This window comes from Lepidochelys olivacea, assembly GCF_965140295.1.
Source record: "Lepidochelys olivacea isolate rLepOli2 genome assembly, chromosome: 21".
Lineage (NCBI taxonomy): Eukaryota > Metazoa > Chordata > Testudines > Cheloniidae > Lepidochelys > Lepidochelys olivacea.
This window is the reverse complement of record NC_140431.1, coordinates 7278370-7299741: the sequence shown is the minus strand read 5'-3', so window position 1 is coordinate 7299741 and position 21372 is coordinate 7278370. Positions and strand designations below refer to the sequence as shown.

The following is a 21372-nucleotide window of genomic DNA, read 5'->3' as shown; positions in this document are numbered from 1 at the left end:
CTGGTAAGCTTATTAGAATTTGTGTAGGTTCTGTTGTTGTTTTTAGTTTTTTTTTTTTTCTGTAGTGCCTTTTACCTTAAGAATGAAGTAGGCCTGTTTAGAAAGAGCTGTGAGGTAATGTGTATCTGTCGCCACCACTCATGTTACGGGGGTAGCAGTACACTCAGTCTCAGAGGGGTGGTATGAGGATAAATCCATTAATGTTTGTGAGGTGCTCAGATGTGACAGTGGTGGATAAGTACCTAGACAAAAAGAAAAGGAGTACTTGTGGCACCTTAGGGACTAACCAATTTATTTGAGCATAAGCTTTTGTGAGCGACAGCTCACTTCATCGGATGCATTCAGCTGTAGCTCATGAAAGCTCACGCTCAAATAAATTTGTTAGTCTCTAAGGTGCCACAAGTCCTCCTTTTCTTTTTGCGGATACAGACTAACACGGCTGCTACTCTGAAACCTACCTAGACAGAGAGACCTTAAGTGAAGTTGCCCCACGCTATAGTGTGACTCAGAGATTTGTAAGGAAACCGATTACATTATAAAACTGTCACCTTAACTATCGGACTTGTATAACAAGGCTGATAAATTCCAAAGCTGCGAGCTACAGCCACTGCCTTGAGTATCAGCAAGTCAGATTATTCAGTTCCTCCTGCCTTTTTTTAAATAGTGGTAGTAGTAATAATAATCAAGAGCTGTGTGCATTTGTGTGCAAATTTTTATACATACAGCTCGCAGGGCATGAGCTACTCGTAATCCCCCCCCAATGGATATGCATGCCGCAGGGTTGCTACAAAGGGTGAGATAGAGAAGAGGGTGCAATGTACTGTGAAATAACACGGAGAAGTGGTGCGAGGAACAGCTTCTGTTTCCCTGTGCCTTTCTTCCGGGGGCAGGTTTCTGAGCAGGAGAGGCTATTGATTTTAATACAAAATACATTGATCTATCTTGGGTTTTCTATAAGGCCTAAACCTGTAGTGTCTAAGCTGTCTGCTTTATATACCAAGAGGAGTGTTTGGATGTGAGTGAGAGAGATTATCTTGACTTCCCCTGCGAGGCAGTGCAAGTGTTGGTTTGTAAAAAGCACGAACTTGTGAGCAGATATCCAGAGAGTTCAAGTGAGCTGAGACCAGTCAAACCTTACCTGCTTTAAGTGGCATCTACACTTCTCTTCTGCTGAGGCTGTGTGCGTTAGTCCTCTGGCTGTAGTTATCTGAAGTGTTGTTCTAAAAGCATTTCTCTGATCTTGAGAGCTAGCGTTCTTTCTGATTACAGGCATTCCCTCTTTATAATGCACTGAGACCATGATGCACACTTCTTTAGTGACAGAGCCCTTATTTGCTACGTTTGCACTCCTCCCCCTTTTTTGTGTTCCGCTTTTGCTCAACAAACCGGGGGGCGGGCAAAAGAGAGAACAAATTAAGATAGCTGAGTTGGTGTGTGGCCTGTTTGTGGAACATGCCAGGATGCCCACAATAGCCCCAGATTTGGCATCATGGCTTGGATTTAGTGTTGACTGAGATCCCTGCCTCTCTGTGTGTTACTTTATTGTTGCAGCAGAACAAACTGATTTTATGAAGCAAAGCCCCACTCAACTTTAAGCAACTCTGAAACTACTGCTCAGACCTGGTACACGTTACTATGTTTCCTGATTGGGTCTCACAGGGTGTAAATCAGCATAGCTCCATTGCCTTCAGTGGAGCTATGTGGCTTTATACCAGCTGAAGATTTGGCCCAATAATAAGAGTAGCAGTGTTGTTAACAAGACAATACCAATAATTATTCTGCAGGCATTCTCCTTATCCCAGGGCACATTTCAAACTCGTGCCATTGCATGCACAAGGTAAAAGGACAGGAAATTTTATGGAGGACAAGGGGGACAGAGTATGGAATAGAAGAAGAATTTTTTTCCTCTTGATAGCAGCCGAGAGGACTGTTAGAATTGGGTTACAATCAAAATTCCAAACATCAGCCTTTATATTGCCAAGCATTTTGGCATGCTTTGAATAAGAGGCCTGATTCCTGCAATGTGCTGAGCACCCTCGGCTCTTGTTAACTTTGCTGGGGGATGAAAATGCTCAGCCCCTCCATTGGATTGTATCCAGTATTTTACGTAGGGAATCATGCTGCGTGTGGGAAAAAGAATTGGCTGAGAGGTGGACGGGAAGCCATTAGAAAAGAATGAGAATAGTGGCCACAGCGTAGGCTAGAGAGTTGGAATGGAAACTGGTAGTCCCCAGCTTGGGTACTGACATCTTCGGTGACCTTGGACAAGTCATCAAACCCATCAGTGCCTCAGATTCCCCATTTTATGAAATTATCATGGTACCTATGGCAATTGCCATTTTAAAAGCTCGCAGAATCCCATGCCCTTAGGGAAGAGTCCCATAGAATGTATTAAAAAATAACTTCCGTAGAACTCTCTAGAAGTGTTATACTTCTCTATGCTGTGTGGTTTTTTTAAAGCCTATAAAGAAGATGTAATTTTCTGTTGTGGTGTATGTTTTTATAGTTGTATTATAGGTATATTCTGTATCCTAGTCTCTTGATGGTACTTTACCCATAAGGTTTACGTCATATTCCAAATATAGGAAAAAACTGTGGTATCTAGCATACCACTGCGCACAAACTGTTGCCTTTTTAAAGGTGAGCACTGCACCTATCTCAAGGTTGGTTTGTACGGCTATATTAGCCGATGTTCCTAGAACCCTTTGACCTTCTCAGGCGGGAAGGAAAGAGTGGAGTGTCACCCATTGTTAAAGCTTCTGTAACTCTGAGGCACAAGGCAAGCTGGGAGTCCCTCGATGGCGAATCCCAACTCTGATAGTCTGGAAAGCTAAACACATCATCGTCTGCCTCATGTCCAAACAAATCCCAGCATCCTTTTGGAGCGGCAATGGGAATGGATGGAGTCGCTGGTGAATGGAGATTAAACATTTTAGAATAGCATGAACTGTGACACCCCCCAAAAAACCCGTTTCCTTGACCCCTTGATCTGTGTGGATTCCTTGATTGACAGCTGCAGCATATGGGTTCCTGTAGGAGGCTTCTCACACCCGCAGAACAATGAAACAGATGGACAGCCTTCCAGGAGGGTTGAACAATAGCTGTCAGTGGGGGAGGTAGGGCTACTGTATACCAAGGTTCACCGCTCCAGCCATTGATTACAGCTCCACGGCATTGCAGATGGGCTGCTTCAGGCCCTTTGCTGAGACTAACCCAGTGGGGGAGACGGGACCTGGAGGAGGATAGGGGAGACCATGAGAGAAGAGGAAAGCTGAGGTATGAAATTTTAATGAGGAGTTAATTGCCAATTTCTCTCAGCAGGCCAGCATGCTGGTATAGCATCTGGGTGCAAAACTATAGGGTGTTGAAATCCATATAACTCCAATATGGTTGGGTTGGATAGTATTTTCTTTATCCCATGTAATTTTTGTCTTGCAGACTTTTCCTAACTTTACTCTAGTTTTTGGTTCCCAGCTCGTACCCTAACCCCTCGGCCAGTCTCTGTCAGGTCCAATTTGCTCAGCTTGGACACTAAGGGTCCCACAACTGCTTTTCCTAAAAGTAGGGATTACCCCCAGTGCCACTGTCCAAAAATTACATCCCTGCACTGTGTTGTGCTGTGTGCCAGTTGCTGGCTGCTTTCCACCCTTGCATTTTACGATATAATTGTGTGGTATGTAGCACATTGAATCCCACCTGATGGAGGCTTCTAGGTGCTATAGCAATATAAATAGTTAATAATACTGGATATAATCTGCAAAATGCTTTGAGATTAAAGGTACCCTACAGATATGAGCCTAAACTGTAACCTTTGGGTTCAAATCTGAACCTTGCAAAATTTGGGTGAGTTTGGAGCCGGCTGTTAGGTTTGACCCATTGTAGTGATCAGGCCCAGCCATAGAGATTGGATCCAAACATCTTGAGAAATTTCTTTTTTGGGAGAAGGTCTTTTCGGGTCTCTGGTTTGGGGTTAATCCCCAAGACGTGTAGAATAGGATTGTGAGGGGTGTGAGACCTTCCAGAGCTTTAAACTATGAAACGGGCTTCCCGGTACAAACCTGTCTTTCGTACCCACCCACCCCCTAATGCTGGGCAGGGGAAAAGAGTGTTAGAGTTGCTAAAGGGATTTTGTAATGAAAGAAGAGAAATCACCTGGCTTTGTCTGGGTTTGTTTGTGACAATCACTGTGTTCTGAAGAACAATTATGAAAGCTGAACGTAACTTCAGAAACAAGTACACAGAGCTCCTCTCTCCTTTCTGAATAGAGAGGACAGAAAATGCTGCCCTTCCTAAGAGTTTCAGATAGCTGCTGTCTGGAGGAAGGGTATTCTCCGCTCCAGTTAGACCTACAGGATAAAAGTTTCAAAAGATCCTTTCCCCTTTCCCCATATCTGCTATGTAGTGTGCTGATACTGCTATACATTGACCCTGCCACCTGCACAATAATGCAACAAATGTTTTAAGTGGCTTCTTAAAAATGCTTGTAGGGATTCACACGTTCAGAAAGAATTGGTTTGTGTGTGAGTATTCTATATTGTGGGGGGTAATGTATGTAGTATAGCGGTTAAAGTAGACAGGGTGTGTGTCTGTGTACATACATAATATAATATAATGAAGGATCTTATTTTGCCATCTTAAACCTCAGTCCTGCAAATTGTTCCAGGGAGGCAGTTCTCACATGAACAGCTCACAAGATCGGGGCCCTAACAGTCATCTTACATGCAAGTGATGGCTTTTAACGCAAGTGACAACAGGTCCTGTTATCGCCAAACAAAAGGAGAGGGCAGATTTACAACCTTGAAGTCAGCAACCCAGAAACCCAGCTAGCATATTACATGTTGGGGGGCGGGGGCAGTGACAGGGAATGGGAATAAAGCAGGACAGGAAGAGAGACCCCAGAAAGTGGTTCCCCCTCCCCCGCCCCTCTCTAGTTTTCATTAGGGAACTACTTTTTTTTTTTTTTAAACCATCAATTTACACTGCATAAAACTTAATGTTTTCCCTCATTTTAAAAGTGATGCCAAAGCACTGTTCTGTAATTGTCACTTTTTTTAATTATGTGAATGAAGCCCATAAAATGATACGGTTAAGTGTCGTCTTGGGAACATTAGTAACAGGAGTTTTTCTAATTGCTATGAAGAATGTCCTGGTGGATCTGATGAGTTGATTTAAAAACAGTTCTCCACTGTGGGGTATTTTATTTATTTAACTTTATTATGGGATGATTTTTTTCTTTATTTTCAATTGTTGCTTTTTTTTTTGTTTTGCTCCAAATCGAGGGCCCAGTCCTGCAAAGAGCTGTGCACCCTTTGTAGCCAAGGACTCCATCAAGAGTTCAGGATGCTCAGTGTTTTGCTCCGGCTACAAGGAAGGAATATATTTTAATGAGAACGCACTAAGGCCTGATTTCAGTAAAGCACTTAAGCACATGCTTAACTTGATGTGAGTGGTCCCATTTTTCTTCCATGGAACTGCTCAGGTGCTTAAAGCTAAGTACCTGCTTAAGTGCTTTGAGACTCAATCCTGTTCTCATTGAAGCCAGTGGTAAATCTCCTATCGAGTTCATTGGGGCTGGATCAAGCCCTTGGTAAATAGGGATGAGGAATACTTATGGCCTGGGCTTTGCTGAATCTGGACGAAAGGCGATATTCCAAAGAGATATGGGCCTGAATTAAACCCCTAAAATCCAGGATATTTTATTCCTGGGACTGGTTGGAACCAAATCTGGATCTAGACTTTACTGCTTGGACCCAGCACTGATTCTCACTGAAAGTTGCATGTTTGCAGCAAGGGGGGACATTTTCACATGCAGTGCACCTTTCATTGTTGCTCAGCCACAGACTGTGTGCCTGCTTCGAATGGTTAATGTCTGATGCCCAAGGGGCGGGCATGAGCAGCCTGGCTGGAGAAATAATGACCTATTTGAGTAGCATGTGGTTCATGTTCTATTAATGATCAAAGCAAGTCCTAAGTCTCTCTTCTGGCCCTTCTTTCTGCTGCCTTAGCTAGCCAATGATAGTTAAACATTCCCCTCCCATCTCTCTTGTCTCCGCATGAATAGAAGCTAGCTAGGAAACTTGCTCACACAGAGCAGATGGAAGTCTCAGGTTGCAGGGGTAGTGGGGGCGGAGAGAGAGGTTGGGCAGATTCATCAGGAAAGGGATGAAAGGTTTTCTAACTCAGCTGCCCAGAGACAGAGGAAAGAATAGATTCCTGTCATCTTGAGGCAGGCTGACCAAAGGTAGAATGTACAAACAGCAGGTCGAAGGCTCTAATCTTCTACAGTTATCCTTTTAGTTTTCCCAGGCTGGGTGAGTGGACTGCTGCCTCTGAAATTAAATAGTGTCCTTGAATAACCTGTCTGAGAAAGTGAAGGGCAGGAACCTGCAGTCAAATACCTAGAACTATAATTCTTTTAGGAAGATCACGTGTGATGAAAATGCTGCAGTTACACAGCTCTGTGAGTGGTAGGGTGACCAGATGTCCTGATTTTATAGAGACAGTCCCGGTTTTTGGGTCTTTTTCTTATATAGGCTCCTATTACCCCCACCCCGATTTTTCACATTTGCTGTCTGGTCACCCTAGTGGGGGAAAAAAAATTAAAGCTTGATTTTTTTCATTACTTTGTTATACTGAGAGAGTTTAAAAGTTGCCTCGACTTATTTCTCCTTCACTACTAACTTGAGTTGTTTGCAGACATTCTGCTCAGTTTTGATCGTTGGTGTATAAATATTGTCTTTACCAAAGAAGACGAAACTTGAGAGCTTGTGAAACCGTTAGGAAAAGGTGCGCACTCTGAAATGAATTATAACAGTAAATGGGTTTGAAGTGTTTTTTCTGTATCATCTAATTAACTGACAGAGATTTTTACTAATAAAGAACTTTTACCCAGTCTTGAGACTGTGAGCTCCCCTAGGCAAAGACTGTCTTTGCATAACGTGCATTTTCAACTTAATAGTATCACCTAGACACCGACCAGGTGTAGCTCCATTGTGCTACGTGCTGTACAAACATATAGCAAATGACAATCACTGCCTAGAGGAGCTTATATTGTTAGCACCAGGGCTGGCTCCAGGCACCAGTGAACCAAGCAGGTGCCTAGGGCAGCCAACGTAAAGGGGCTCTGGGGCGGCAATCCGCCCTTGGCAGCGGCAGGAATTCGGCGGCCGCTCCGTCACACTACATTGCGTGCTTGGCGGCAATTCGGCAGCGGGGACACGACTCTTCGGTTGCTGGCAGCAATTCGGCGGCCGCACCATTGCTCCGCCTCCGTGTTTGGCGGGCAGGATTCTGCCTCCCCGTTCGGCGGCAAGTTTTTGGGTTTTTTTTTGTCCCTTGGGGCAGCAAAAACATTGGAGCCGGCCCTGGTGAGCACTTATCCAATAGCAAATACTAAGCAAGGGGATCTTTCCTCTTTGATGCATATGCATATCAAGAGGTGAATAGACTCCTAAAATAATGGGCTAAACCTAAAGAGGCTGCACCTGCAACTCTCACTAACCTTGGGTCAAAACGTCAGGGAATTGCGTTTATTGCCTTGTGGAGCCAATTGAATCGTATTTGTCAGATAGTGTACTTGATGAACTTTATGATGGCTTTTGGAGAGCTCTGTTCATTTGTCCAGCTCGTTTTCCTTACAATAACTGATTTTTTAAAACCAACTTATTTTACCCATTTATTTTTAAAGAAGTACTAATTATCACTATTTTTGTATATTGCAATCCACTGGTGTGCAGCTTTTGTTACTATAATGTCTGCAACTTGCATGAAGTTTAATTTTAGACAGTATTCTGTGTACAACAGTACTTGAATCACAATTTCACGCATGCGAAATGTATTAATTTCGGGCTAAATATAACTGTATTCCTGTTTTCAGTGGTACACGTGGACCAGTATTTCCTGCATTAAGTATTCCCCAGAAAAAGAATAATGGGTTATATTTTTAGCTTGGGAAAGTGCACATTCCCTGCTTGCAAATGCAATTTCCGCACGCTAAATGCACTGAGTAACTGCACCTCTACCTGATCTGCACTTACAATCAGTTGATTAGAGGAGCCATTTTTATATTTGTACCCATAACAGAACTGTGCAAAAAACACATGCAAATAACGCACTTTCAAATGCAAAGCCACTCTCCTGGAAACTCTTTTTATAAACCACCTATGCCAATATTTAAGGTATTCAATCCCTGCACTGGATACAGTGCAAGGTTACACTGAAGTCAGCCAAGTTCTGTTCCTTACAATGACACTGATTGTGGAAACAAGGTGGGTGAGGAAATATCTTTTATTGGACCAACTTCTGTTGGTGAGAGATACAAGCTTTTGAGCTTACACAGTGCTTTTCTTCGGCTTATTGTGTCAGTGGGGGAGTCATTTGACCTCTTGTTGCATCAGTATCCCTATCTATGTAATAGATAGGCTAATATGTACCTCACCTGGGTATTTTGAGAATTCTTTAATGTTTGTAAACACTTCAAAATGTTTATATATATAAAGTGCAAACTATTTTTTGGAAGGAGGAGGATTTACTTGGACTAGAAGAAAACACACATGGATGCACAGAATCTTTCCTCTGCCTTTTACAATAGGGTGGAATACCTACAATGCTGTGTTAGGATCCACTCACTGTCAGTTTATTTTGAGATGCAAAATATACAGTGGATGATAGGAAATCTCCTCCTGGATCCCATGTATCCTTTGTCATGCCTGCTGCACACGAATAAAAAGTGTGGCTAATTTTGCTATGGGAAATGTTATTTCTGCTGTAAACTCTGTTGTCTGTCTACCCGTCATATGACTCTCAGCTGTAACGTGCACCTGTCTCCATAGAATGGTAATCATTTCCATTGTTTGTATTCTCCTGGAGCAGGAACATAGTCTCCCCATCTTGTGTGTTGCAGCTATCTCCATGTGTCCTTTCCCTTTTGGCTTCCTCTACTTTAATGTTTTACCACCTCCTTTCTCTGGGCAAACATTGTTAGGTTTTCAATAGAGATGGGCTCAAGCTGCAAGATGTAGATAGGCATGCAGATTTCAGAGGGTCTAAAGCAGACCTGTATGAATTTGAGTCTTTGGATAGGGGCCATTTCTAGTTTTAAACAGGCCCTAGGAAGATTTCTTTTTAAATGGTTGAAAAAAGTTACTGTCAAATTTTTTACATATTTTACAGCTGGCACCGTATCCACACCCTTTTCAGTGTTGATAACTGAAGTTATTACATTTTTACTCTAATTGTCTCAATGTATGGCCCTTAATCACTCCTGCGTTTGTCTCAAATCAGAGAATGAGCGTAACGCTTCTGTTCCGATCAATTTCTCTGTCGAACTCTCTGTCCCAGCATGGCACTAGTGAAACTGTTACTTGTTTTGGAATTAGCTTTTTCTCTAAATTAATGGAAAAATTCTGTGAGGCTTCGGCTTCCTAGAAATTTATTCTGACATAACTTAAACTTGAAGCCAGACTTGATTGGAATGCCTCGTTAATGAATATTTTTAATTAAATCACTTTTTTTGTGTTTCAAAGGAGTAGTTATAGGGAAGTTGTGAGTAAGCAGCTAGGCACACACAATATACCTAAGGTTATACAGGTAAGTAAAGGATGCGAAAAGGAATTAAAACAAATATGGTCCCTGTGCATTATGATATTTGGTACAAAAATCATTAGTAAAAAATACGTATGTGTTGTGGGAGGGAAGAAATGTACCCTGTTTGTAATGATCTCTTTTTAATCCTGCATAATTGAATTCCCATTTTGGTGTGTTGCATGATAGTAATAATATGCAATCTTAATGCTAGGATGCATCTTTGGTGGGAGGCATAAAACATCATGCATCACAATGAAATGCCCATCCACTGCTTTTTCCTGTGTTATCACTTGGCCTGCACTTTCCTTCTGTACTTTTGCTGGCCGACTGTACCCACTGTTTGCACTTGCCTTTCCCCTCTTTCTCTAATGGTGATCCAGAGGTGGCTGCTGCTTTGGGTGATAAAAGGGCTGCATGGTTCTGGTGCAGAACCACTTCCCCCCTGAACTGTACATTGCACTGAAAAGTCATGGGGGAGGGTTGCTATTGTTTTAAATACACTTTGATGGTAAAGGCATCTTTTCATCTGGAAAGAGTTCTGGAGTAAGGACTGTGGCAGATAGTGATATTTGGGCTATATTCTCCAATCTGGATTGAACAGCTTGTGACAGTCAATGCTGCAGTGTATCCCACTTTCTGGGTAGGAAAACATAGCACCAACCAGTCTGAGACCTGCACTTGTTCTGAACTCTGGAAGAGTATTTGGGGAAATGTAAAAATTGTTCCATCTTGTTGTTGTTCTAGTTGGGTTGGAGAAGTGGTGTCATGATACGGATGATGCTGGAGTCAGGGCTATGCTTCAGTAGGTTAGATTCCTGTTTAATGGAATCAAAATCTTTCAAGAGCAGCTGATGTCATCAGATTTCTGCTGTTTTAAACCAGGATCTCGCAAACAGCAGATGGGATGTTTGGTCCAGTCTAATCTGGAACTGGAGATACAGAGTCTGGCTGCCTGGCCGTGTGCTGGCTTCCAAGATTTGGCCTAGGGGCTGAAAACTTGAGAAGATTAAGGCCACCCTACAGTGGAAATGACAGGAATTCCCAACCCCAAGCATGCCACCTGCAATGGGGGACAATTGCTGAATTTTATGGGTCCTGGTTTTGCAAATGTAGCTTGGGTGGTGTCATGACCAGGATACCAGCCAACATGGCCAGCCCTGGGAAAAAGAGACTGTAATAGATTTAAGGTTTGTGGACTTGCCCAGCTTTTTTGATGGGATCCGAACCCTTTTAGTTTCACAGTGCAGTAGTGCTTCATAGTGATGTCTCATGCAATGTTGTGACCTAAAGGCTTGGTGCCATGACATGGCATTGAACTGTAATATGATGGGCTTATATTTTTGGTCCAGTAGCGAAGGTTAAAAAGCTCTAGGACGGAACTGAATGCGAGGAGGAGGAGGAGCTCATAATCCCTTGCCTTAAGAGTAGCGATTTACGTGCCAGAACCCCATTCTCAATTCATTTCCATCACGGCAATGTAATTGGGATGTTTCAAAAGTCTCCTCTTTAAAATTTCAACCCTTAGATTCCTTGAGTCACCCAAAGAAGTGGATTTGAGACATTGGAGAGTCACGTGGCCAATAGCATCTCCCTGTGTGCGGATGTGTGCGCGCATACGCCTGAATGCAACTCCATTCCTTTGCATTAGTGACATTCTCTCCACGCTTTCTGTCCCAGTGAGAGGAAAGGTTGTGACAATGTGGGCTGTGTTCCACTCTGACATATAGCCGTGGGCATGCAGCAGCACTGTGTGTCCTGAACAACCCACCCACACGCACAAGCACGGCAGAAGAAGTTTTGAGATGCACGGTGAGTCATGCCTACGTACCTCGGATAACAATGGGGCTCTCAGGGATCGTGGCTTTGATGCAGGTTTTGTGAATGTGGGGATAATTTTGGCGGTGTTTTCTTGTTTGTTGAGTGTTCCTGGAAGCGTTTGATGAATAGCTCTGGCAACACTGTGCAGCCTTGTTCCACGCAGTTCTCTGCATGCCACTTGAGCCAGATGTGCAGTAACTTTAGCTGTACTTCAGTGCTCTGACAACACACTGTCATCCTTACTTGGAACACACCCCTGGTACTCCTTACCCCTCCCCCCACTGACATAATTCTACCCGTGCATCTCAGTCCAGAACTGTCCTGCACTGGTGCAATTTCTGACCCAGTCCCACAATGACTCTTTATTTCAAGTGTTTGTATTGCTAGCTAGAGCTAGATCAGAAAATCCTGAGAGGTTTCAGAGTAGCAGCCGTGTCGGTCTGTATTCGCAATAAGAAAAGGAGTACTTGGGGCACCTTTGAGACCAACCAATTTATCTGAGCATGAGCTTTCGTGAGCTACAGCTCACTTCATCGGATGCAGACTGTGGAAACTGCAGAAGACATTATATTCACAGAGACCATGAAACAATACCTCCTCCCACCCCACTCTCCTGCTGGTGATAGCTTATCTGAAGTGATCACTCTCCTTACAATGTGTATGATAATCAAGGTGGGCCATTTCCAGCACAAATCCAGGTTTTCTCCCCCCCCCCCCTTTTTTTCCAAAAACCACACACACAAACTCACTCTCCTGCTGGTAATAGCCCATCTAAAGTGACCACTCTCCTTACAATGTGTATGAAAATCAAGGTGGGGTATTTCTAGCACAAATCCAGGTTTTCTCATTTCCCCCCCCACACACACACAAACTCACTCTCCTGCTGGTAATAGCTCATCCAAACTGACCACTCTTCTTACAATGTGTATGATAATCAAGGTGGGCCATTTCCAGCATAAATCCAAGTTTAACCAGAACGTCGGGGGAGGGGGGGGGTAGGAAAAAACAAGGGGAAATAAATCTTGAGCGTGACTTGAAAAAAACCAAAACTAAACAACAAAACAAAATAAAAAACCTTTAACGATCTATAATCTGATTGGTGGAATTGGGACACAGAGGGGACTTACTGGTGTAGGCAGAGCTGCAGTCAGAGAATAGGGTTGCAATGCTCATAATGGAATCAGAACACTGGCCTGAGGGCCGCAGTATTGCCAGCCCCAAATGTTCAAAAACCATAAATCCAGCTCCCCAAAAATCATGAGATCTAAACAATAATTTGAGGGGAGTATTTTTGCCTTCTGATTTCTTAGCCTGTAGCATTCATATTTCTCAAGCTTTGCTTTGCAAGCACAAAGACTAGCAATTCTTTTTACTTTTTAAATGTAAGCAGAGATTCTCATCATCACAGGACTCCCAGAGCTGAAGCTTTAAGAAAACCACCAGATATGGGGAGACTTGTTTAAAAAATTGGGCATACTAGCAATAGAGGAAGGTGGAATCTGTACTTGCCTTTATAAGTGTCAGATACCCAGATACACAGCAACTGTGTGCTGCAAATTTAGGTGATGACCCTGCAACTGGGTCTGCCTCCTGCGGCCTCCTGCACCCATGCAGAGACCCATTGAAGTGAGTCGGGCGCTGCGTAGTTCGGGTTATGAACCCAAGGAGAGCAGTTTGCAGGATTGGGGCATTAAAATCTTCAAGGCATCTGCCACAGGAACAACCTAACAAATCCATAAGAAGTGCTGTACTGAAAATCCCTGGCTCTTACCTAGTGCTTTCAGATCTCGAAGCACTTTTTATAAAAGAGGTCAGCATCATTATCCCCATTGTGCAGATGTGAAGACTGAGGCACAGGGAGGGGGAAGTATTTACTGAAGGTCACCCAACAAGCCAGTAGCAGAGCAGGAAATGGAATCCAGTGTTCCTGAGTCCTAGTTCAGTGTTGTTGCCATTAGACCACGCTGCCTTGAATTTACCAGAGGTGGGAGTATATGTGACATTTAATGGGCCAAACACAGCTGATGTATCACCATTGACAGCAATGGAGTTACACCAGGAATGGATTGGGACCAGTATGCTTGTCATACTTGGAAAATTTAAAACATTTTTCTTGTGGCTGGGATTTTCAGAGGCACTTAGGGAATTTAAATACCCAACTGCCATTGAATCCCAGTGACTGTCCATCTCCTCGCTCCCTTAAGAGTGTTTGAAATCCTAAGTGTTTAATCTTCTGTGAGATGATGATATTGATCCAATTGGACTTTCCCACTGTCATTCTGCTTAATAAACAATTTGGTAATGGGGGCCAATCAGTGCTTAATTTGTGCCAGGGCTGAGCACCAGCACCTCTAGGCTTGGCAGTTCATAGCCCTGGCACCTCTGCTTGCCACATCACTTATGAAAGTTAAAAAAAAATTGCTTGAGCCCTGGCACCTCTTTCACTACAAATTAAGCCCTACAAATTAACTCCCTTTTAATTTGCTCTGAGGGTGAAATTCTATCCTGCGCAGGTGGCGCCAGACCTGCGCGTTGCTAGACCTGCCAGGGCTTTTTTAAAATTGGGCTTTTCTTGGTTTTTAGTTCTTTGGTGGGTAAAGATATCCTGCAGTGAATGCTGGGGTGGTGGGGGAGATTCCCGTTCCGTAAAAAAAAAAACTTATCAGGCATGTGGAGAATGATTTTTCTCTTTTTTTGCTGGAGGACCTTTGGTAGGTCTCAGATGTTTGTTCATTGTGAGCTCTGTAACAGTTACTGCTAACAAAGTTTGGAAGACCTATGCAACCTCATGCTTAAGGGTTTAAGATTATCTTTATTAGAGATTAGGAGGAGACCTGATGTGGAGGGCAGGTCATCCCAGCACTGCCTCCTACAAGGTTTCTTACACCTCTCTAGGCTGCTGGTGCTGGCCAGGTCTTGAGACAGGATACTGGCCTCGATTGGACAATGGGTCTCGTATGGTCTGGCAGTTATGTTCTTAACACCTTTTCTGAAGCCGGGAAGGTGGTGAGATCTCTGCAGAAGGGGTGAATTTCATAGGTGACTATGGCACAGTACTATGAAAGCCCTACATTTGAGAGCTTTCCTCTGAGAAAATGGTGGTAGCTCCCTGGGGCCAAATAATCCCATGCTATGTTGGAAGGAGGAGTGCTTTCAGTGGGAGTGGCTAGTACGTTGGTATCAGGCAATACCAAGGCTGATGGAACACAGCAGATAGCAGCGATGTGAGGGGAATGGAAAGATCCTGCATGGCTGTTCCTGTTGTTTCCTAGTGTGTATTTTTCAGTGGGGTTTTCCCACATGTACTGCCCCGTGCAAGCAGTTAGCAAATCAACTTAATCATAGCTAATAAATATTCTTCTGTTTCGCGGCTGCTTTTTCCTACAGGCGGCTAGTTATGGTATCTAGAACTACAGAAATTAGAGGTCATCCTCTCCTTGCCTGTGGCAGGATTGTTCCTTGTGGTGCATTCTCCAGGACAGTGCAGTTTAGCTTTCAGTTCACCCAAGGATGAAGCCTCCCCCACTTCCCTGGGGAGACTGGTCTGTGGATTAAACCCAGGCATCGCTCCCCCCCCCCTTTTTTTTCTTGATGGACTTTGTGTTTTACAACATTCAGGGTCAGTTGAAGTCTTAGCAGCATCCAGCAGTTTATTTATCTATCATGAATCTGGGCTTTCCTTGTCTGCCAAATGACCTGCCCTTGCACCACTCTCTCATCTGGTAACACGCGGGGGGAAAAAAACCTTGTGCAAAGAAAGAGGAAATATCACATAGCAGAATATCTCCAGACTTATTTCTATTTGCTGCCCTGTCTTAATGTTGGGTAATAGCTAAGAGAGGACTGTCTGCACATCTGCCACTGAGGCCCAATATTTATAACACTATTAAAGACACCGTCATAACTCAGGCATGACGTAATCTCTGATGAATTACGAAAGCCCTGTGAAAAAGATAATTTATTCTCCTTTGCCTTGTCTTTTAATCCATGTTACTGATTTTTAAAAAAAACACGGGTGGGGTTGAAATGTTTCACATTGCAAAAACTCTAGAGGGTGTTGGATTTGTTGATGTGACAGTGTATGGTTGCATCTCTCAGATGTACCCTGTGTGCCTTACAAGACTCTCTTATGTATGGGAAGATGAAGCAGAACTAAATGGCTATTATGCTGAGCCAAATTCTGCCGCCATTTATATCTGGGCAACCCAGATGGCTTCAGTATGATTCTTAGGTGTGACTGGAGGGAGAGGAGGAAATTTGTCCGTGAAGGCTCAAACCTTGAAGTGCTCAGTCCCTTCTCAGGCAAAATTTCCCCTAGTTTCTGTAGGAGTTTTCATTGATTCCCAAAATGTCCCTGAGGGCATGCTCTAGAAAGCACTAATCAGAAGTCTGCCAGTTCCAGGTGTAGCAGTAGAAGTTATTCTGAACTGCAGCAGCCATAACTGGAGCAGGTTTTAAAATCCGCTCATTTAAAAACCATTAGAAAGGCTCCCATAAACTGAGTATGCGCAATGCCCCTCTGCAGGGCAGGAGTTGCATATGTGCAAGATTCTCTGCAGCACTGCTTCGCGCCATCTGTTTGGGTGCCTTTCTACCCATGCAGCAGTTCAGTGCCAGGCCTAAGCACTGCTTATGTCCTCCAAATAGGAGTGGTGCATAAGCCCCTGTGCTGGCCCTCTGCACAAGGGGGAGGATTTTCCTGTTTTGAAGTCTGATTTAGCTCCCAATGAAGTTAAGGGAGTTTTTCCATCCCCTTTAATGGGAGTAAGATCAGGCCCTTACTCTTTATACTTGTCAACCACAGGTGGGCCAGTTCTTTCTTCCCCTCTATCTGTACAACTCACATTGGAGTTACTGAGAGCTCTGCTTGCCTGTCAGAGGGCAGAACTGGGCCTATTGACTTCTGTAAGAGGGCTGTTAGGGAAGACAGGATTTATCTCATGAGTAAAACTCCTCTGTGTGTCATAAGCATGATAAGAAGAGGGCCATGTGGTGTAGTGTTTAGAACAAAGGAGTAGGAGCCAGAAGGCTCCCAGTTAAGACATTGACTCACTGCCATGACCCCAGGCAAGTCTCTTGACCTTCAGTAGCTCGGCCAGTCCAGCTGGAAAATTGAGTAAAAAGCAGAAAGCTTCCTGACACAGAGGTGCTACAGCTGAGCTCAGCTTTCCTTGATCCATAAATGACCGAAAATCTTCCTGTTACCTTGTAACATACTGTATGGTATTAACACCGCGTAGTGGAAGAAGGATAATTGTTACTGTCAATCAACTCTGCTGAAGTACATTGCATGGGATTTCATTAGAGCTTCGAACTGTTCCCAGCATAGCTTTCTTCAGTGAAATGTAGCACTTTTTTGATATTCACAAATCAACATGGATTTTTATTTATTTATTTAATGTGGTTGGTTGAGGGGTTTTGGTAGGGGGAAGGGTTGTTTTGGGGTTTTTTTTGAGGCATCTTCTGTATTTTTACTCAGCCTTTAAAGAAGAAAAATCCTGTTGGTTTTCCTTCACACAGTTGTTGGTTTCACGCTTCTTTATTCACTAGTTCTGAGTAACTTACAATTAGTCACCAGGCACAGCATGATGATCCTGTTTCCATCCTGAAATGAATATCCGATTTCTCAGTATTATTCCCGATCAGAGTTGAATTAGGATGAATGTTTGTGAAGAAAATTATCAGTGGGATTGTGAACATAACAAACCTGAGTTTGGTATCTAATTCGTCAGGGTTTGTGAAAATTGTTTGCCACTATTCAACTATCTCTAGACTTCTCGAAAGAGTAACTGAGTACAAACAGAATGGTTTCCTTGAAGTGTTTGGAATTCTCTTACTTTGGATTTTGACCATTCCTTGTGTTTTGAATTTTAAGTACCGTGGACATATGCTACAGTGATAGTTTGCATGATCCTCTATCTGATACTCAGGACCATATTTTCAAGAGTTCAATACTCACCGTTTAGCCATAAAGGTCACAGCAGGAGCTGCTGGCTGCTTAACTGTTTGGTGCAGATTAGAACTTGTGGGTGCTGAGCACTTAAAAATCTGTCCCCCGTATTTCTGAGTGACTCCATTAAGGTGCTCTAAGGCCCCGATCCTGCAATTGGATCCATGCATAAGGCATCAGGGCTAGTCAGTGTAGATCCGATTGCAGGAGCACAGTCTGCTTTTGGTTCAGTGTATATCTTTGGGAACTATTCCTTGGTTGTATACAGAGAGGATGCTTTAGTTAAGCTGCTCCAGATTTGTACCCTTGTAATGGAGAGCAGAATTTGATCATTGATGCATTTTTTTAAAATGTGCTCCAGGTTTTAAATATGTGTATTTTATTATCTCTGGCTAGGGCAATTCTTATAGCAGATTAGGCAACTCCTATTAAAGGGGGATTCTGCTGCAAGATTGGAGGTGTGGATTCCTTGACTATCAAATTATTTATGAGGAGCAGCGTGATCTGATGGAGCACAGGCCAGGAAGCCAGGGCTTCTAGAGTTCTAATCCTGGCTCTGACGCTGACTCATGGTGTGGCTTTGGACCTGTGTCTACTTTCCCCCACCTGTAAAGTGGGGAAGTTGTGACTAACCTATCTCATGGGGGGGGGGTGTTGTGAAGGTGAAATAGTGACTGTTGATGTAAAGCACTTTGAATAGGTTAGATTCTAAATCTTGACAGGTTTCAGAGTAGCAGCCGTGTTACTCTGTCTTCGCAAAAAGAAAAGGAGGACTTGTGGCACCTTAGAGACTAACCAATTTATTTGAGCATAAGCTGTAGCTCACGAAAGCTTATGCTCAAATAAATTTGTTAGTCTGTAAGGTGCCACAAGTCCTCCTGTTCTTTTTTCTAAATCTTGAGTTCATGTACATCTTTCCGAGTATTCTGATTGTATGTCATCAAATGACTGGGAGCCAGCGAAGATGCAAGAGGACTCTGTTGAGCTAACATCTCTGGAGCACTCAGATATTAAGACTGTAAGCCCTTTGGGGCAAAACCCCTCTCTTACTATGTGTATGTACAGTGCCTAGCACGATGGGACTCAGATCTTTCACTGGAGCCTCTAGGAGCTACCCCAATAGAAAACGAGGAATACAGAGCGCTCTATAATCAGCTCATTAATTTGTGGCTTGTGTTTATTTTGCAGTTAAGAATCCGAGGAGTACAGCTACTGTGGCAAGAGGCCGGCCTGCCTTAGTGAAGGAAAGTGGAAGCATAGTACTATCCAAACATTCACAATGGTAATGCAACAGTCCCTCCTAACCTGTTCAGGAGTGGTGTTTGCTCTGTACCTTCATCATGTCATCAGAGCCATCGAAGTTCCCCTCGATCGTAAGTTTCTAGATTTATGTTCAGCTTTCTCTAAAAATCTCCGTTCGGGGAGCCATGTGGTGTAATGGTTGGAGCGAAGGACTCGGGAGCCAGAGCGACCCTGGGTTTTCCAGTCTGGGCTGAGCCGTTCATTCACTATGTGACCTTGGGCAAGTCTCTTGAGCTCTTTGTGCTTTAGGCAACTTTATTGGCTAAAGATTGGAAACTGCAGTGAATGCTGCATCTAAGCTAAGCTTTTCCTTGTAAAGAAATAATGTCAAGATGAATATTCATGCAGAATTTCTGGCATTTTCCTGGAACGTGTCCCATGAGGATGCTGATCATTTTTGCAGGCTAATCGGCTGGAGAGTAGTTGCAAAGAGGGAAGAACAGGAGTCCAAGTGACTCCCCTCCCCTCCCCTCTCCCCCCCAGGGTCCACACCTAAAGTCCTGTTCCAGTGCCAACATGCATCTCCTGTTTGTTTGGTTGCTTAGCTAAACTGTTTTGATTTTGAAGCTGTTGGAGCCCTTGTTTAGCGGAGGACCTGAAGCTACCTGGGGCTCCAGTCCTGCAGTGACTTCACATGGGAAGACCCTTGTGCCCACTTGCAAGTGTTGCTTTGTATAATTGCCACAGGGATGATGGCCTTGGGAGAGGAGTTGAACAGGGTGTATAGATATTGTCCATAGGTGAGAAGGAGGGGATAACCCTCTCCCTCTGAGTAGGTGAAGGTGCACATGTCAGCAGAGATGTGCAGGGTAAGTAACACACTGTCCTCCCTAGTGTGATATAAGACGGGTGAGAAGTGGGGCTCATTTTGACAGTCAGGGAGGAAGCATGCTGGAGCTGAGAGGAGAACCAGGGGAGAAGAAGGTTTCCTCTTTATTCCCACTTAATTGAAGGCCCTTGTGTTGTACTTGGGCTGAGGAAAACCCTGTCATATTTGTTTGGCTTTGATAGGTGTTTGAAGTTCACCAAGGTGCACAGAATCCTCTTCTGCTATTCTTAGGTGCTCTGCTGCTCTGTAATTACCCTTTATTGCCAGCAGAAATATGGATTCACCCTAATGGGCTTTACTTGAAATGAGGGCACTTCCATCCTACAGGTTGCTGCTGTGTTAAGGCAGCCAGTAGCTGACATGCCACTGATAATTAAGAGACTCTGAAGATGTACGATATGGGCAATTACTATGGAGACTGTGTATGGGGTGCTCCTTCATGGAGGAGAGAATCTCATTAGCAGTCCTTTCAGGCAGACGCTGTCATCAAGATGTAGAGAGGTCTGGTCCCAACGGGAGGAGGAAACTGGGTTATATCGGGAAAGTTGCATGTACATCTCTCAATTTTTATCCCCCTCCATCAGGCCATTTTGGGTTAATTATTAGGCAGGTTTTATATTCTATTCAGGAGGATAAACATGGGGAAAAAATGCAGGCTAATGAAATTGCTGCTGAATGGTTTTGTTAAGCCACCTTAAGAAAATGTCTGACCTTGTGTTGTCCTGTTCTAGACAGTGTCGTCTAAGTGGTTAGAGTATAGCAAAGGCCACATTGGCTGAGATTCTATTCCAGGCTCGGCCACTTGAGTCAATTACTTAACCTCTCCGTGCCTCTGTTTCCCCCTGTGTAAAAGGGGGTGTTGTTAACCACCCCACCCCCTCACAGAATTCATTGCAACTCTGAAGCACATGGAAATCCTTTTAGGAACAGTGTTATAGACGGGCACAGTATTATCAAGGCCTAACTTCCGGCTAAGGGAGCATGACACTTCCTGAGATGGGAGGTTGTACCCTTGACAGTATAATATTGGTCTGTCTTAGACACTCTAGTTATACAAACTGTGCTCAAATGCTTTCCTGACTTAAATGACCAAGGAGGGGCGGGGGACTGAAAAATTATGGGCAAGAGAGGTGCTTTTACGCAAAGTTTGGAAACAGGTGGAAAGATGTAGAACGGCTCCACGAGGCAGGAGCTGCAATGGATGAGGCTCTTATGCCAACTGGGTGAGTGGGTGAATGCAGGGCCCCATTCAGCAAGGCACTTAAGCATGTGTCTACCTTGAAGCATGGGGACAGTCTTGACTTCTGTGGGACTGTTTACATGCTTTGTTTGTCACATGCTTAAGTCTGTGGCTGAAACAGAGCCTAGATGTAGAGAGAGATTGAACAGGAGAAGAGAGAGACAAGGTGTATGAGGAAGGCTTGGAGTGAATTCACAGATAAGGTAATTCGTAATGGGATCTTTAAATGGACAAAAGTCCGTGATGGATGGAAAGGACGTTTGCTCTTTCTGAGAGTTTCAGAAGGAGAGATGTGGGCCTGAGCTCCAAAGGATGCGCCCACAGGTGAGCTTTCACACAGGTCTTACGTACATCGATGCTAGCTAGTTGGTGGTGAAATAGGCTTTTTTGATCTAAATGTATCGGTTTTGAAAAAGTTTTCGTCAGGAAGGTTTGAGAGCGAAAGAGAGTTGGACAGGCACACTCTTCTCTCGTTGCCTTCCGGATCCTGGTGAACAGGGTCCTAGCCTGGGACCCGGGCCCAATGCTCAAGTCCCTGCTCCGCCTAATTCAGAGTGATCTGGGATGAAAAACTCTGTGTAGCTGCAGTTGGTGGTGGTGTAACAAGCACGCTGCACTTTGTTGTTCCCAACAGTGAGAATGTCTTTT

General features: G+C 43.9%; 1 protein-coding gene across 12 annotated transcripts in view; it reads left to right on the top strand.

The window, feature by feature from the left end:
* The window catches only part of NFASC (neurofascin), a 184088-nt gene that overhangs the window by 59784 nt on the left and 102932 nt on the right, over positions 1 to 21372 (top strand). For all 12 annotated transcript variants that reach the window (XM_084611012.1, XM_084611011.1, XM_084611010.1 and 9 more), the window contains one exon: positions 18542 to 18726. In XM_084611012.1, the coding sequence (XP_084467138.1) occupies positions 18633 to 18726 (94 nt within the window). In that variant the 5' untranslated portion in view covers positions 18542 to 18632. The remainder of the gene's footprint in view (positions 1 to 18541; positions 18727 to 21372) is intronic.